This window comes from Branchiostoma belcheri, unplaced genomic scaffold (assembly GCF_001625305.1).
Source record: "Branchiostoma belcheri isolate BF01 breed outbred unplaced genomic scaffold, Haploidv18h27 scaffold5, whole genome shotgun sequence".
NCBI lineage: Eukaryota > Metazoa > Chordata > Leptocardii > Amphioxiformes > Branchiostomatidae > Branchiostoma > Branchiostoma belcheri.
In genome coordinates this window covers 30,112-48,394 of record NW_017804131.1, presented here as the reverse complement: position 1 = coordinate 48,394, position 18,283 = coordinate 30,112, and the positions used below count along the sequence as shown (strand labels likewise).

General features: G+C 40.6%; 1 protein-coding gene across 8 annotated transcripts; it reads right to left on the bottom strand.

Moving 5' to 3' along the window:
- Window positions 1-261: 261 nt before the first annotated feature.
- On the bottom strand, window positions 262-17,906 carry LOC109479988 (vesicle-associated membrane protein 3-like). Of its 8 annotated transcripts, none has more exons than XM_019782077.1 (9): window positions 17,770-17,906; window positions 13,761-13,790; window positions 12,761-12,790; window positions 7,286-7,309; window positions 6,795-6,885; window positions 6,147-6,305; window positions 5,179-5,230; window positions 2,828-2,848; window positions 262-2,658 (listed from the first exon to the last, which is right to left on the bottom strand). In XM_019782077.1, coding segments are annotated over exons 1-8 (405 nt in total). In that variant the 5' UTR covers window positions 17,772-17,906; the 3' UTR covers window positions 262-2,658; window positions 2,828-2,831. The 8 variants fall into 8 exon arrangements, with proteins under 8 accessions (XP_019637636.1, XP_019637634.1, XP_019637633.1 ...); XM_019782075.1 differs by lacking the exon at window positions 5,179-5,230 and adding an exon at window positions 5,318-5,369 and having other exon boundaries at window positions 17,770-17,903; XM_019782074.1 differs by lacking the exons at window positions 2,828-2,848; window positions 5,179-5,230 and adding an exon at window positions 5,318-5,369 and having other exon boundaries at window positions 17,770-17,902.
- Window positions 17,907-18,283: the final 377 nt, after the last annotated feature.

The following is an 18,283-nucleotide window of genomic DNA, read 5'->3' as shown; positions in this document are numbered from 1 at the left end:
GTTTAATTAAACCTTGGCAGGGAAAGTGTTTAAAAGACATATACATGGTAATTTGGAAAACTTTTCGTGGGAACACAAATGAAGTACTACTGGGTGAATTTCTTTGTGTTTGATCAAAAGTTTGAACTTTTGACATACTTTTGGCTATGTCAAAATGCTGAAAATTATGCTCATGACATGTTACTGCAATTACTCTTATTACTCAAATCTAGTCTTGACTAAATCTAGGGAACATTGCAAGAAAAGACAGTAGACCCTGTACATTATGTGTAACATGTGGGACTGTGTAATTTCTCTTTCAGGGGAGTCTAACAATAGATGTTGCCGACAAGTTGTGAACACTAGCGGCTCGATACATTCTGTACGACTTAACACTGCACTGTGGCTGGCCTGGTGAGAACAGCACTGAATGACTAGTGTGGATAAGACAGCAGCTAGCACCTATAATCAGCAAGGAACAGCTAATATACACAGCACAATGCAGCGACAATAACTACAGGCAAGAGCAGCTAGCTGCGGCAATAAATATAACTTAGGATTAAAGTTTCAGTTCATCAAAATTCCCCACACCAACACCCTAGTATCTAATGAGAAGTACTGCCCTTCACAACTTTATTACCCCAACAAAATGAGCTGTCATATCACATGCTAGGGTTGTCCTGCTGTCATGTTATAGGACAGAAGTAGTACACTCCATTTTGGAGTCTATTGTGCTACTTTGAGTCCTATAGGGAGACACAGAAACAACTCTTGCATGTCTGACTACTCTTACAGTTTCGCTTGTTTCAGTGGCAATACCATTTGTTACAAGCACATTGCCTCTTTTATGCACAAATGGCATTTTGAAAATGCAGATTCAAATTTAATTCTTTAGTCAGTGATACTTGGTTCCCACTGTTTATCCCAGGAAAATATTTTAAATTGTTTGAGGGTGTGGGGTGCATGAAATGTTTACATTTTTTTTAAAATCACTGTGACACATTCTGGTCTGTTGGCTCACAAAGAACAGAAACGGATTGTTGAAGAAAACATCAGTACACGTGCATGACCATTGCCACAAAATGAGCAAACGGCCAAACAAATATACAAGAAACAACGATTACTGCTTTTTGGGAGTCAGAAATAGCAAAATAACAACTCGGTAACAGCTTGCCTGTAGTTATTGTTCACAACTAGGACCTACTTGTAAAAATGTCCGTGTCACCATGCAGCTGCAAAACGCCAGGAAATTAAAACACAAGCTGATATCTCGTACTGCAGATTGTCTAACATTAAAAGTACCTGTATTTTTTTTCTCCTGTTTTCTTGGTTTATAGTTAATTAATAATCATATGCATTACATCAAGACACCTCTCTGCATAGTTAACAACAGAAACATAAGCCTTAAATAGAAATAGGGGAAACTATCTAGTCACATTTGGTGACTTTCCTTGCCTTATTTTGTACACTTTCAAGACACAAAGTTCACTCATACATCTTATGTTTTTATTCACCCCCAGCTACATACACGAATCTACACAACTATACAAAACATGGTCCTAGAAAGGCAACAGTTTGAACAAGCTTCTAAAAGAAATTGTGATACATACAGGTAATGCTACCAAACTTTTAAACGTTTCATCTTTAAAATGTTGTTCATCTATTGAAATTAACATGGCCAAATAGGATCAAAGGAAATAGGTTTCATCATATGGAGTAAGTGCCTGGTACATTTTACAAACGAAAAGACAAGCCACTATACAGTAAAGATTATCCTTTTAAAAGCTTGTTCAAGACAATGTATTCCTTTCTTGTGCTTTGGAAGAAAGTCATTTCCCAAGAATACTTCTTGTCATGGGAGGCCAAATATCATTACATTGACATATGTCATCTACTTTCCATTCTATCTGTCTAATACATTCCTATATTACACAGTGATACAGTTCTGCTTATATTTTTCATAGGTATCCTCAAAATGGCAAAATCGTCTGTAACTCTTTACAGAACATATAGCTATATTTTCCCCCCAAAGTCTACTTCACACACACACACCAAGTCTGACGCACACTGGACTGACATACCAACTATTGCTCATGCACCTAGAACAGTTTCAGAAGTGAAACGGCTCTGTCTGTTGTGAACATGCACATTCAAACCTAGGTGCTAGAACATGAAAATAACCTATACAACATTTAAATATTCTCACAGCTTTCAACAGGGATGGAAATTAAGGACTGGACTAACACTGCCCATATTTTGTGTAGTAATCTCTGTTGCAGAGAAAGGGGAGAACACAGAGCTTCTGTAATTCATACAGCGCAAAACCAGATTATACTACGGTTGTGAACAACACTTTAAATGCCCTTGGGTTTTATCCTTTTTTAGTAAGTGCACAAAGTCGATTCCAACATCCAAAGAGTGAAATTCTTCTGGGGTACATGGATTACATTTTTCACTTCCACTGGACAATGATATGTACTGTACCATAACTTTAACACACCAAATTGAGGGCTATTTCACAAACTGCAGAAACGTACATATACACATCGGGTGGGGGAGTGGGTGAGGTTAATTTCCAGCCCTGTACAGGAATGCTTTATAATTTTGTACTATCCTACAATGCTGTTTCGCTCTGTCACGCTGTCTTCACCCCTTACTGGTTCGATGTCACCGCCCACACTGCAAACATGAAGGATGGGGAGGGGAGGGGGAGGGAAGAGGTGCGGGGGGTAAAAATAAAGCATGTGCAATATTGAAATGAAAATATAACCATAACGATGAATGAACATAAAGACATAAATCTTGATGATGTGTGGAACAAAACAGTGAAGAATGATGGAATGCCTACCCCATCACTGAGTTGCCCACACTACCATACGATGAAGCAACGGTCACAGCAAAGGATAGGAGAAGGTAGAGGGGGAGGGAGGGGGGTCAAATCATGCCTCATTAGTTGGAATGTAAACTTTGCAAAGATAAAAACCTTATACACAAAGGTAAAGATTGGTATAAAGTATGCAAGAACAACCCATAGACACATACTGTGCAAAACGGGGGCCTGCAGAACGTACTGTATATGCCTCATGCCTACTTGTAAAAGTAAACTGTCATGTGGTTGGGACGGGGAGATGGGAGAAAAAGTCATCATTACAACAGTTTTCCACTGGGAGAATGGATAACTCCACTGTGTTCCCATCCACATGAAATCCCAGGTTGTGAGAACAACAGTTTTTGTGACGGTACACACTGACAAGACACTGTCATCACGAAAAATCATAAAACATAAACGAACATAAATGCAAATTCATGGTAGCTGTACTACAAAAACAAGATACATTTCTCTTAAATTTGGCAGTCCATCCCAAGAGCATCTCTACAGTACATGTACAAGTTAATGTACCATTCACTGGTAAAAGTTACGCAAAAGTGTTTTAGTTCTTGTCTTTTCTTTACAATCAGGCACAGTAGTGCCTTTTTTTACTTGGTGGATAGTGTCTTAATAGATGTATATAATAATTGGCTTTGTGATGTTACAATCTAAAAAAATTTTACATATAACATTATCATTTCTTTTCAGACTTGCAACATTTAATTTACTTGTATTCAATACATATTGACATCACACAATATACCAGCACACAATGACAAAAATAAAATGTACTGATAAAGGTTAACAAGAGACATTGTGACAGTATCTGTGAGTTTTTGGTCATTCTCTGCTGTGTGACAGTCAACCACACAAGTACAGACAACACAACAGTTAAGTGAAACAGTTAACTGGGGTTTCATGTTGGTTAGGAACCAGTCTGGAGTTATCGCGGGGTGATAGTAATTTGTTTCAGGGATGCAGGGAGGATTTGACTAATGGGGTTCGTGCCAATACTGTGCATTAACAGGGGTACAGGGGAGGCTACCTTACCATGCATAGGCAATATTTCTAATTTCTGCAGGCAGACCCATGCACTTTGTCAGCATGAGAGCATGTTGCAAGTCAAGACACAGAGCAAGAGTCTTCCACATGCGTTGTTAAAGTGTGCGAAGCAATGCAATGCCTTGAAGCATTTCCATACAACATACAATGGCGAAGCATGCTGTTATGCCACAAGCGCATAGAAAAGTCTATACTGGGGCTCATTCAAGTAACAGCTATTTAAGGTCTAAAACTTGCATTTGCAAGGGATATGCTACAATATCAGCCACACCACAAATTTTGAAAGAACCCAAACATTTTATCCAAAGTGACTTGAGCCCTAGACAAGACTGCATGCATGCAGACACAGTCATCACCATTCAGTGTTCAGGACACGCATGAAGACCATCTACAAGTGATTATGCTACTGAAGCAAACATGCATTTCATGAGTGGTTGACTGACAAAATGCCATTAGATGCTAAGTGCAGTGTAAAGGGCAATAAGTCAATCATTGTTCAAGGCAGCAAGGCTTGTATGCAAAAGATAGTCATACAGACATGTTTGCTAGTCACAAACAAAAAAAAGTTATCATTCAGTTGGAGCATACATGCATATGCATCGCAGACATGACAATTGGTTCTCCTCTAAAGTGAGCAGGCACCTTGGATTATATTCTGCAAAGGCCACATATAATTACTGCCTCAACTATACTGTATTTGAAATCTTTTTTGTCAAGTTTGAGATAATTCTGCAGTTAGAGGGAAAGGGTGCATTTTATTGTTTTAGTTTACGAAAGAAACAATATTGTAACAGTAATATGGTAGTAAGCCATTTATATTTTATAAGTGCATGCATTAAACACACTGTATATATCTATGGTTCACAAGTTCTAAAAGAACAGGGCAGATTTTGGATATGAAAGTCCTGCTCACATCAGAGGTAGATTGTTAATTGTCCTTTTCATGCAACAAGGTGGGTAAAAGCAGAGAAGGCCATGTCACTGAAACTGATTTTTGCAGGAAAAACTTCCATATACAATATGTTGTTTCTTTCATATTCAGAGTTCTCACTAGGTTGTTTGAGCATAGGAAATCCAAGACATATATACCATTTTGCCTTGGATTTCCTAAATTTTAAAACTAAGTGCCAAATTGACTGGATTTTGACACTCAAATGAAACTATCCTTCCAAATGTGTTAGAAATTTTTCAATGCAGTGCCAGTTTCACAGACAGACCTTCATACTTCAGTGCACAGTGGACAGGAGAAAGCAGCGGAGAATACTCACGGACAATAATTACGATTATTATCAGAACCACAGCCCCCAAAATGATCATCATCTGGAGTCAGGGAGAGATGTCAGAAGGCAAGGCAGTTAGTAAGGACAGTTCAGTTAGTGTATGTAGATGTAGCAGTAAAATACTCACCCACAATAATGACAATTATTATAACAATAACAGCGATCAGGATCAGCCACATCTATGAGATAAAAAGAAAACAAACAATGTATGTGTGGAACAAACAAACAAGGCAGCTCATAAACAACAAAAAATGAAAAAGTATATAAATATCTACTACCAAATGCAAACAAAGTGTAAGTGATTTACATTAATGATTACAACTTTGAATAGTTCAAAGTAATATTCAACTAATGACTTTAATTCTAAATATATTAACCATTTGAAAAAGGTTGCCAAAATAAGTGAATCTTTCAATTTGAAAACAAATATACTGCAGTGCAAATAATCAACACATAGTGAAGTAATAGCAACATCATAAACCATGTCATGTGATGAGAGACATGAAATGACAGAGAGCTTGGTCAATGTTGATCATGATTATGGAAAGCAGTCTACAAAAATCCCCAAAGCTCGTAGAGTATTTACAGGATTCCAAACCTAGATTCAGGTGTTCCTGGCAATGAGTATACCATGTGAAATCCACTTGTACAACGATTTGAAAACATGATACCCTTTCACTGGTTCTCTAGTCTCTATCTTACTATGTTTGGAGATTTTTACACAAAGAATGGTGTTGGAACCCTGACCTTTCAACTAGTCACTCTGGTCTTTCTCAATAGACTGACCAGTGACAACTGTACTTTGTCATGTGGTTTCTCTGAAGTGTGGCGTCAATTGAGGAAGACCCTAGTGACTGGTCAAAAGCTCTTGAGAACCATTCTTTGTGTTAGAACAAAAGAAGCAACTACCAACACAGATGAACTTTCATGATGCCATGTCCTCCTGAAGACCCTACCTTGAGATTTTTCCACCAGTACTTGCTCTTGAGTTTCTTGGCGCTCGTCTCAAACTGGGAGGCTCCCTGTTGCAGCGCGTCGGCACGGTCGTCCAGTTCCGACAACTTCTGATCTCGCTCCAACACCTTGTCCACGTTCACACGCATTATATCCACCACCTGAGATAGAAAGCTCATAGGTAAGCTTTTGGTGATTGCAAAACTTCTATCACATGTCAGGTTTTTATCACAATCGACTGAGACGGTGAGAGAAAGAACTCTCCTAACAGTCTGGAGTAATGGCACAATTCTCTCTCTCCAAGTCAAACTCAAAGCTTAAGACAAAATGGGACAATTTGGACCCCTGTGCTGTGATTTAGTCCCCTACATTGTCTTCAACCAGCCTAAAAGTTTTTTCAGGAGAGCTTCGTGATCCTTTCATAAGTCTTTTATAAGATTAAATTTGACATAAGAATGAAAGCTATAATGGAGGGAAATTTTACAATACTTCAACAAGTAGGAAATAGTGTCTCAGAGGGTGATGTTTTTTTTTTATTTTTGGGGCAGAATACCATACCCCCTACTGTGGCCATGTCTTTCTGAGCCTGACTCAGAAAATTCTAGTAAGAATCCTGATTTGTGCTAAACGTGTTACCATGACTACCGTACCTCGTCCACCTGTGCCTGTGTCTGCTGTAGCCTCTTGTTGTGGGCGGCTGCAGACGGCGGAGGGAGCCCGGAGATCCCAGATCCTGTCGACCTGAAGGAGGGAAGATAACACACATCTGTGTAAACACCTGGGCAAACAATAGGGCTCTGTACTTGTATCTGTACCTATAGTACCTATAAAACTATTCACAGGTACAGGTCTGAACCTGAACAAGCATACTTGTACCAAAATTAACTGAAACACTACTGACATTTTTGAAAGACTTAAGTCAAAAGATAAACTCTGACTCAAAGATGATAATTTTGACAATTTAGCACTTGCACACCTATCTGTCTTTGATGCTGAAAACCATCATAACACAAACACACATACCAATCCCTAAACAGCATTCATTTGCTAATTGTTAGACAATACAGAGGCTCCTCCTTGGAACAGTTTCTACAACTGCAGAAGTTTATTCCCACGTTATTCGTATACTACTGACACTTACCCTTCCCCTCCTTCAGGTGCAGACCTCCAATGTGAGCATTACAAGGGGAGAGATTTAAGTAGTTGTTTATGAACTTTGAACAACAATCATACAAGTACATATACTTCATAAACCAAAATACATGTTACCTGTGAACTCTTACCTGATAAAACAGCTGTAATTTTTAAAAGGTAACGATTATCTATAAACTATCTTTAAACGTTTTCAGTTCACTAGGTTTTGAGTTTACTAAATGTTTGACACTGACATACACAGAAATGTCTTCCATATAACAGATGATTTAAAGTAAGCGTCAACCTTCATGTAAGGCCGGGGTATGGACAACTAAAAGAAGCAATAGGATCCCAAAGACATAGTAAAAAGCATATGTTGTATTTTTTATAAGATCTTCCTTGTTTCCTATTATCAACATACCAGTATGACCATGTATAAGACCAGAGTACTTAGTGCAGAGTCTTAGACTGTGACTGAGACTCCCATGTAAATAGTAAAGGCACTGGTATACAATACATATAAACTTGCAGTTATTAGTTGCACAAGACAAAAAGAGATGTCAAAATAGAAATGACCATTGGGATAGTGAAACAACACATTAATACAATGCAACCAAGTACTGTATGTCGGTAAATACATCACTTTAAAGACATGACACAAAACATTATGTTAAACACATGCATGTAGTTATCCCAAAGGTGCATGGTGACAGCAGGCCATGGTGCATTTATGACTTACAAACTGTGACATTGGGTACATGACAGTTGGTGATTATAGATGGATGTTAGCATGCACCAGACAGGGTTGATAATTATTATATTAGGTGCAACACTGCTTCTCCTCTCAACAACACTTAATGAATGAATGAATGAATGAATGACTGGTTTATTAGGTAAAACATTGCAGCCCGTCAGGCTGAAATACGTTCTACTTACATAGTACATCAAAGTACGTTTCATGACTTACATAGGACACAACTCAATATGACGAATAGCATAAAATATTACATAGTATTAAAATGTCGATTAAAATAAAATATTACAATAACAAAACATCTGAGTGTGGTTGGTTTACAACGTATTATTTGTTCGTGTTAAGCAGACTCAGTAGAGACGGTACAGGGCTGTTTTGAAATCTAGAAGTGCGGCAAGGCGCCAGTGTCATTTTGTTAGAGTTTCTAAGGTTCCTGCCGTGCTCCTGTCGCCGTGTGTTGGGGAGGAGATCAGCTGTGCGCTCCGATGTTGTCATGCTGTGTGCAAACTTGGTGCAGAGGACCGCCCGTCTCTTCTCGAGTGTTTCAAGTTTGCACATCTGCAGCCCCGTGGTGTAGTCTGTATACTTCTGACCCAAGATAATCCGGCATGCACGTTTCTGTACTCGTTCCAGTGTTGCAGTTTGTTTGCGGGTAAGTCCGTGATGCCACACTGGCGCGCAGTACTCAAGGATCGGTCTTATGAAGCCACAGTACACTGTTACAAGGTCCTCCACTGGGACTCCAAATGACTTAAGTCTGCGTAACATGAACAGTCGCTTGTTGCCCTTCTTTGTTGTTTCACTCACTTGCGTGTCCCATTTTAGGTTCGACTGAAGCCAGACACCTAACACCTTAGCGATTTCCACTGTTCTTAGAGGGTTACCGCAAAGACTGATGGGTACAGGTGGACTCGGATTCCTCATAAAGCACACTGTGAACACCATGCACTTTCCGGGGTTGAGTTTCAGTTGTGCACTTTCAGACCACTCCGCTAGGGAGTTAGCTTGGTCTTGAAGGTGGGATTCTTCGGAGTTGTGTCTGTTCTCTCCTAGCGATAGGTCATCCACGTATTTCCACCGATCATTTAGTGATTGACAGGCATCATTTATCATGCAGAGGAAGATGATTGGCCCCAACTTTGTGCCTTGTGGGACACCGGTGGTAAGAGTTTCACAGTCTGAGAGTGACTGTCCATACCGGACTCTTTGTCGTCTGTCTGTGAGAAAGTCCACTATCCACGGCACAATGGACGGTCTTGTCTCCATGTTAAGTAGCTTCAAAATGGCCTGATGGTGGTTGATGGTATCAAATGCCTTAGTAAAGTCCGTTAATAGGATTGTTCCCACGTTTTTGCTTCTTTCAGCACCTTGGTAGAGAAAGTGGGTGAGACTAATCAGGTAGTGGTTGGTCGAACTTCTCTTGATCCCCCCAAACTGACGTTTGTCGATGTTGTTCCATATGTCTGACAGCACCCATTTTCCTACGATGCCTTCGCAAATCTTCGCAAATATTGCAGTCAGAGATATCGGACGCAACTTGTCGATGACTGCTGGCAGTTCCTTGGGGATAGGTGTGACTACTGCTTCCTTCCACTGGGCTGGAACTGTACCTGCTATCAGTGAGGTGTTAAAAATGTCAGTGAGTGGTTCTGCGAGTTCACATGCGAACATTCTAACCAGTCGGGGAGCGATACCGTCCGGACCTCCCGCTTTACGAACTCTGACTCGGGACAGCTCCATGTACATCTCCCACGGCATGATCTGTGGCGGTGGGGAGGGTGCAGGAAGGTAGGCTGGTAGATCGCTGGTGCACACCTCTGGGGACTGCTGTGAGATCGATGACAGGTGTTTGTTTATCGCGTCTGCGACAGCCTTGTGGTCGTCCGGGGCGACGTTTGGGACGTGGATGGCACTGGGAGGTTTTACTACGTTGCACACAGACTTCAGCTCCTTGTACCATTTTGCTGGGTCTTCTGTTTTCAACTGTTGAACTTTGTTCACGTAGTGTGTTTCCTTGGCCAGTTTGATGTGGCGGATGATTTTGTTTCTGAGTCTTTTCCACACTTCCTCTTTACGTTGGTAGAAGGCTTCCTGTCGTTTCTTAATCAACCTCTTAACCCGTGTCGTTATCCACGGTTTGTCTGTCGGGTGGATCTTGACGACTTTGGTGGGGAAAAACTTATCAATCTGTTGGTTCAGTGTCTTGTAGAAGCCGTCTGTCTTTTCTTGTGCACTTGTGGCGTTGTAGACTTCGTTCCAGTCGTGCTGGGATATCCATGCACCAAATGCCCTGATGTCCGAGTCTTTGAGGGGCCTCACAACACGCGTGTGGGTCTTATTCTCAGCTTTAGTCACTTTTGGTGCCCAGGTGACGGAGTAGTGGTCGCTAAGTCCCAATGGAGCTCCTATAACAGGTGTGTTGTACCTGGCTGGATGTTGGTGATGATGACGTCAAGCGTGGCGTCACCTCTCGTTGGTCCCTCCACGACTTGCTGTAGAACGTTACCCCTGCGGAGAGGTGCTGTGTCAGTTCGATTCAGGTCACCGAGTATCACGATTCCAATGTCCGGATACTTCGTACGAAGATAGTCGGTACTATTGAGCAAATGCTCGATAAGGGTGTCTTGATGTGGTGAGTTAGGTGGGATGTATACGCCACATACCGCTAGTGCTGACACGGAGCGAGGGAGCTTATAGGGACGCATCCAGACCCAAACGCATTCTAGTTCACCTGGTACGTGTAGTTCAACAAGTTCGCGTGAGGGAATGTCATCGGATACGAAGACGGCAACTCCGCCACCACGTCGGTCTGATCGGTTCTTCATGAACACGGTGAATCTATCTATGTGCACGTTTTCTTCTGCATGATCAGTGGACATCCATGTTTCGGTAACTGCTGCTACATGGGCACCACAAGTGTTAATCATGGTTTCAAACTCATCCATTTTATTGACAAGTGATCGAGCATTGCAAGGAAAATGACGGTAGGCATCGTCCTTGGACGGTTTGTGATCGGTGGTTGTTCCCGCTGTTTAGCACAAACATCAGTCAGTACACGGGATTTGCATACTAGAGTCTGTTGTTCTCGTCGGTATGCTTGCGTCGTGCTGTTTACTCCGGATTTGCATATGAAGTCGGAGGTTCGGTTTACCTGTCTATTTCCAACAACAGTACTTATAACTCTCTGCAGATTCCTACCTCCTCTTTTCCCTCTGTATCTGCCCCGCATATTCAGGATTCCAAGACATCGCAGGCGAGACTTCAGCAGGGGCTCTGCAGGAAAGACGATCTGTCTGAAACTGCGTAGGAATCCCATGGAGTACAGAACACCGGAGGACGCCATGACACACACTGAGTCACGCACCACTGCGAATCCGAGCTCTTTTCTGGTCTTGACGGCCACCCGTCGAGAAGAAGACTGTTCCACACACTCCTCGGATGTTCATACGACACATATATTGCACAAAGTCCTGAGAAATATTGCACTGAACCGGTTGAAGACACCGGTGAGGCGCTCTGTAGGAGAGAGGTAAAACCGCGGCTGCTCGCTACAGAGCGCCTCCTACTCAAATCTCTACACGACTTAAATCACATTCATACCATATCCCAAATTTACCTACACAACTCCAATTTCCTATCCACTACATATAAAGTCTCAGATTGTCTTGGATTTGGATTGGGAGTCGTCCATGAAGTCTAAAATAGGTTTATTCAAATTTGCCATCCAATACATGGGATTTATGTGATGCACCCCCATGAAACTCCTTCCTCTTCGCCCCAGCCGTTCTGCTTCGCCCCCGCCCCGTTCTGCTTCGCCCCCGCAAAAAATCTGCTTCGCCCCCGTCGTTCCTCTACGCCCCCGGCGCAATTCTGCTTTGCCCCCGTCCTTCTGCTTAGCCCCCAATGGCGGCACAGCTCACAGTCGACACGAAAATCGTCTGCAAAATAACAATAAAGGCTGTGCCGCCAAATTTAAAGTAGCCCATGCTCCGGCAAACATTCTGGACCACCTTTCTGCCAAGTGGCGTTGCACAAATCCTTCCCATTCAAAAGTTTACCCCTACCTCACGGCCCGTCAGTGGTTCTTACGTTTATAAGTACTGGCGGGAAATTTCACTCACGGCTGTACTTATAAACGCCAGTACTTATAAACGTAAAAACCACTGACGGGCCGTGAGGTAGGGGTAAACTTTTGAATGGGAAGGATTTGTGCAACGCCACTTGGCAGAAAGGTGGTCCAGAATGTTTGTCGGAGCATGGGCTACTTTAAATTTGGCGGCACAGCCTTTATTGTTATTTTGCAGACGATTTTCGTGTCGACTGTGAGCTGTGCCGCCATTGGGGGCTAAGCAGAAGGACGGGGGCAAAGCAGAATTGCGCCGGGGGCGTAGAGAAACGACGGGGGCGAAGCAGATTTTTGCGGGGGCGAAGCAGAACGGGGCGGGGGCGAAGCAGAACGGCGGGGGCGAAGAGGACGGAGTTTCATGGGGGTGTGATGGTCTAGGCAAATTACTTCCAAAAGTACAGAAACATGTCGGGTCTTTTTGAGAGTCACCCAAAGATTTTGAAGCAAATTTCTTTCTGCTCTACCTTATATGGAGTTGAGAGAAAGAGAACAAGTGTCCAACAAAGTGTTATTAGAGGGATGCAGTTCTGGCCAGAGATGGTAGAGGGAGCTGGTGGAGGAGGGTTTGATGGTGGTGACATGAGACATGCACAGATACTTACCCATCACCACCATTAGCTTCATTTTCAGACCTTTAATAAGAGAAGACAGACATTGTAGGAGGTACTACTACTTCACAGGAGTCTGCGTAGTAGTGGTTTGATGGGGAACTTCTTTTGAGAGCATTTATTAAACTTCCAAACTTTTGCAATTAAAAACAATTCCTTTTTTGCATCACTTTTCACGGCTCCAAAACATGACATGGTAGGTGTAACAAATCCTATTTCTCAACTGTACAACAACTGGCAGATTTACATATGTCTATGTAGAATAACATCCTCAGATACTGCGAGTGGCATATTACATGTACTATCTTTTAATATCATCTTCACACCTTATATTATTGACTTGTTAGATGAAGTACATTTGTACTCTTGCATAGCATACAGTATGATATATACACATGAACAAGTTCAGCGTTTTCTAGTTAAAATGTTTTCAATAGCATCAAGCCCACGAATTCAATCTTAATGAGAACTATATAACAGTTACTATAGAAGTAGAAGAAATACACAATGTTGTATCGTCTTATCTTAACTAGCTATTGTCGCTCGAATGATCACAGATCACCGTGCAATTTGTGTTCATGCTAAATGACGTCAAATTACACAGAATATGCCCAAAGTTGATTCTACACAAAATGACATAGATCTATGGTGCACAAGTCAGGAAAATTCTGTTGGTGGCAAAATGTATTTAAATACTGTACACAAAGCTTTGTACAGCACTGTGATTGATGATTTATAAGAAAAAATATAAGGATGCTTAAGCTAAAACATATAGGGAGTTGTAACAACTACATAGTGTACATTTCATATTTCATACTGCAAAGGATGATCATGCAAGGACTTGGATCTCTTAAACTTCACATTCCAACACAATATTTATCATACATAAAACATTTTAATGGTTTCCTAGAAGTGTGAGGTGTTATCTAACTGGTTAAGTTTAAAACCAAGTAACCAAGTGGGCTGAAAAGCTGTGTTAGGATTAGATACTTACACTTCACCATTCTGAGCATCAGTCTCAGACCTTTTCAAGACACAATCACACAAATATATAGTAAACACAGACACAGACATACACTAGTACACAGGGTGTGTGTATTCTTTATCTCTGTCATCCTTCTATGATATCCAAGTATTTTGGTTCACCCGAAAACTGGCTTAACATAATTGGGTAAAAAGAAGCAATCAGCTATCAGTTGAATGATTGCTGCCTTTGCATTTGATTTACCTCCTTTCCAGATTATTGTATGTAATGCATACACACACCCTTTCAAGTACAGGAAGAGGAGACAATCCAAAACATATATACAAAAGCACAAGGACTGAAAGAGACACATACAGTTAAACATGCTTGCAAATATTATTGGATTAGAGCATACATGACACTTGTACGATTTTACATGCATGTACATTTAGCCCGAATGCTCAGAATATGTTCATTAAAGGAAGAAAAGAAGGGTTGATAAAGGGTAAGGACTGGTTAGTTGGGGAAAGAGAGTCATATAAATCCTGACAGAAAACCTTGTATTTGTGATTAGATTGGTGTGTTTTTATCTAAATGCCAGTCTATAGTATATGTAAGGTACAAGCAGAAGAACATTACTACAAATAGACAGTCAATATATAGAGTAGTCAAAGAAATGAAATAATAGAAAAGTTTAGATAACATAGTGATTCAGCATTACATTACATGCAATTGTATTTCCCTTGGTACCTACGGTAATTGATCATTATCTACAGAATACATGTATGTACATACAGTTATAACAATGACATGGAAGTAGCTTAAGTACATTGTACAACCAGGATCCGCCAGTGCCAAATTTTCCATATTCTCAGGATCCGCCAGACCTCTTTGCAGACAGATAAAATAGAAGTAGAAATTGGAGAACATAGGGGGATATTATATTGCCAGAGGAACTTTGACTGTTACATCTGTGTATTCCTACGACTGACTTCTGTGTATTCCTATGGCTGACTTCTGTGTATTCCTATGGTTGACTTCTGTGTATTTCTATGACTGACCTCTGTGTATTCCTACGGCTGACTTCTGTGTATTCCTATGGCTGACTTCTGTGTATTCCTATGAGTTACCTCTGTGTATTCTATGGCTGACTTCTGTGTATTCCTATGAGTTACCTCTGTGCATTCTATGGCTGACTTATGTGTATTCCTATGGCTGACTTCTGTGTATTCCTATGGCTGACTTCTGTGTATTCCTATGGCTGACTTCTGTGTATTCCTATGGCTGACGTCTGTGTATCCCTATGGCTGACTTCTGTGTATTCCTATGGCTGACTTCTGTGTATTCCTATAGCTGACTTCTGTGTATTTCTATGGCTGACGTCTGTGTATTCCTATGGCTGACGTCTGTGTATCCCTATGGCTGACTTCTGTGTATTCCTATGGCTGACTTCTGTGTATTCCTATGGCTGACTTCTGTGTATTCCAATGGCTGACCAAATCCTAGAAACATTGGCCCAACAGCTAGCTTAGAATCTACTAATTTTCTTTCAGTCTGCAGGAAAGTGACTTTTCTCTGCCACAAGCTGTAAGCGTGCATGTTTGACCCCTCCAACCTGGAAAATTGGTTTGTCCTAAATCCAATCACCACCAGACCCAGCTGAAGGTGGGAGAAACCAATGTCCTTCTCTGATTACATTCCAGAACCAATGAAAAATTGATGAGCTGAATGGCACTCCTAGTCCATGGGGAGCGACTATCAGACAGTGAAAGAGGAGGTGTGAAAAAATATAGCATTTCGATAACCTCTTTGCATGATGTAGCTTTTGAGACATTTCTGAAAAATGTGGTGACTAAAAAAACTGTGATTGAAACCATGTACATTTCCCCATCTATACTGTTACTAAGCATACATGTAGTATCTGGTCAGTTAGTTCAAACACAGAAACTAGCTATAGGTGGTATGAATAAGTGATTTTTTTCATCAGTTGATAAAAATATGGCATGATGATGATGGCAATTTGCAGGTCACCCCCTTCTTAAGTGATGCTAGGCATAATTAGAGTCATTGAAATTTTCTCTTTAACACCTGACCTTCATTAATATGATACAAACTGGTAACCAGCACCAGTTTACAGTTATTTTAGTAAACACTAAATTATTCATCAAATCATTGAGATTTATCTCAATCATGATACAAAAGTTACACAAGACATCTGATGTTATGCCACTGAGCAATGTGAAGCACTTGGATGGATGCTCTGAGTCTGACTCATAGCCGTAATGTAAAACGTATGTTGGCAGATCTAATTTGATGGAGGGTTGAAAATTAGACTCATTCAATGAGAAAGAATCAGACCTTGACTCCCATGAACTCAACAATTCTGTGAAGTACCTGTAATAAGGTAACTTACAGACTTGCCTGCGTCAGTGGCGATGGCAATCGCTTATTGGAAACAGTAAAAGCTAAAGCAAGTTTTTTCTGCTTCAGTCAAATAATTTGTCAAATCTTGAGTGTCTACTACTGTAACAATACATTTGTACTAGTAAATGAACCATGATGTAATCTATGGATGTGTTTTTTCTCCAATTTTACTTGGGATCATCGATCATCATCACTTATATGTATATACAGTTGACAAAATTCAACATCAAGTGTACTGAAAGTGGAAGAACTGAAGATGTACTTTCCTATTTTCATTTCATCATTACAAAAACATCAATACATTAATGCTAGTTTCCCTTTCACCCTACATGCACTTCCCAAATTTACACCTCTCTGTGTTTATCACCATCAAACGCACTCATTTGTAAAAGTAAGTAACACACTCACTAATGGGTTAGCATTGTAGACAGCAGTCAGGGGTCACAAACTCTATTGTTTATACTACAAGGCAGTGCTTTTAGAGCCATCTGTTACAAACCAAAACATTTCTGTCACAACAAGAGACAAAAGTTAACTGTGTTTCATCACATGCACCTATTTGTGTAGCTTAGAATTAAACAAGTCAGCCAACTGACAGAGGTCTGTCTGACTTAGTCCTTGAAAATGATTTAGTAAATTGGTCCTCCATAATCTATCTGGGACAAATCTCTTTGCATACAATTTGTATTAAATCTTGCATATAACATTCAAGACGTATCACATCGGCTGATAATACACAAGTTCCTACAACTGGAGCCAGGGGTCTGAAAATATTCTGACCAAAAATTATGTTCAGATGAGAGCTCAATTTATGCCAAACTATCACATACCCTGAAATGCCTGATTAATTGTATTTACATGATGTACAACTGCAAGCCGGTCTCAATAACTTGTAATCAATGATACCAAAACATGTACTAATAAAAATTAGCTTTGTACATTTCTGATTTATGTAAATATTTCTACACACCGGATTAACAATGTATTCATTTCCATTCCAACCCCCCCCCCCCAAACTGCTACTTGTCAAATAATTGTAACGTTACATGTACATTGTAAAGTCATCACATGACCGTTCGTTTACTAACCCAAAGTCATCATCAGCTCTACTCAATGGTCGGACGTCATCGCATATGATGCCCCCATGACGTTACATACACTCCAGATTGATACCTCAGATGTGGCGTAATATTTACCAACTTAAAACGGATAAAAAAATCTCCAACCTTAATTCATTTCCGCAAATCAGAACGCAACGTAACTGCAAATGATTTTCGTTGAGCGGATTTTCTGGAGGATACCACGTATCTATATCTCTGTTTCTGATTTGTGTGCGAGCATCCCAGGCTTCAGAATGTTTCTACGTGTTTTTAGACGACGAAATCAAAGGAATAAAAGGTTGAGTGATAAACTAGAGGTGAGGTATCTGGCTGGAAAGGGTCAGAAAAAGATGTGGGAAGGGAAACCTGGGGGAAATTTGGGTGGGATGTCAGACGACGTAGGATTTTTTCACTGGCAAAAATGGGTTTTATCGATATACATAGGTCTTGTACGGTATTTAACACATTCTAGAAAACAAGAATATTCTGAAGTCATCAGGAGTGAAAATACTTACATTTTGTGGCTGGTTTGGAGACGAAATTCAGCGAAAAAATCAGCAAAATCACCTCAGAAACACAGATCTCTTGCTGAAAGAAATGACGTCATTCACATCCGGGAACTTGAGCGGATAAATCCCAGCAGCCTCTGCGTCAGGGCCCCATACACTCGTAATAAATATACCTGATGATGTATTCAACAGGCAAATTTTAGTCTCCTCAACGCGGATGTCTTTATAACGATACATTTCGCATTTGAAAGTGATGTTGCCAAGCTAAGCCTTTTTATGACAAAAAAATGCATTTTTGTTTGAAAAGGCAGGGGACAAAATGAAGGTCCGACATTTGACACATTTCACCCCATACTTGCTATATAAGTCGTGTGTACAGAGCTACAAGTACTAACATTTTTATTCACATGATCTATTTGTGCTCTAAGGGGCAATTTGTGCTCTAAGGGGTAACATTTTTTCGTATCAATATATATATATTTCAAAAAGAACGTTCAAAATAATTTCGTTTAAAGAATGT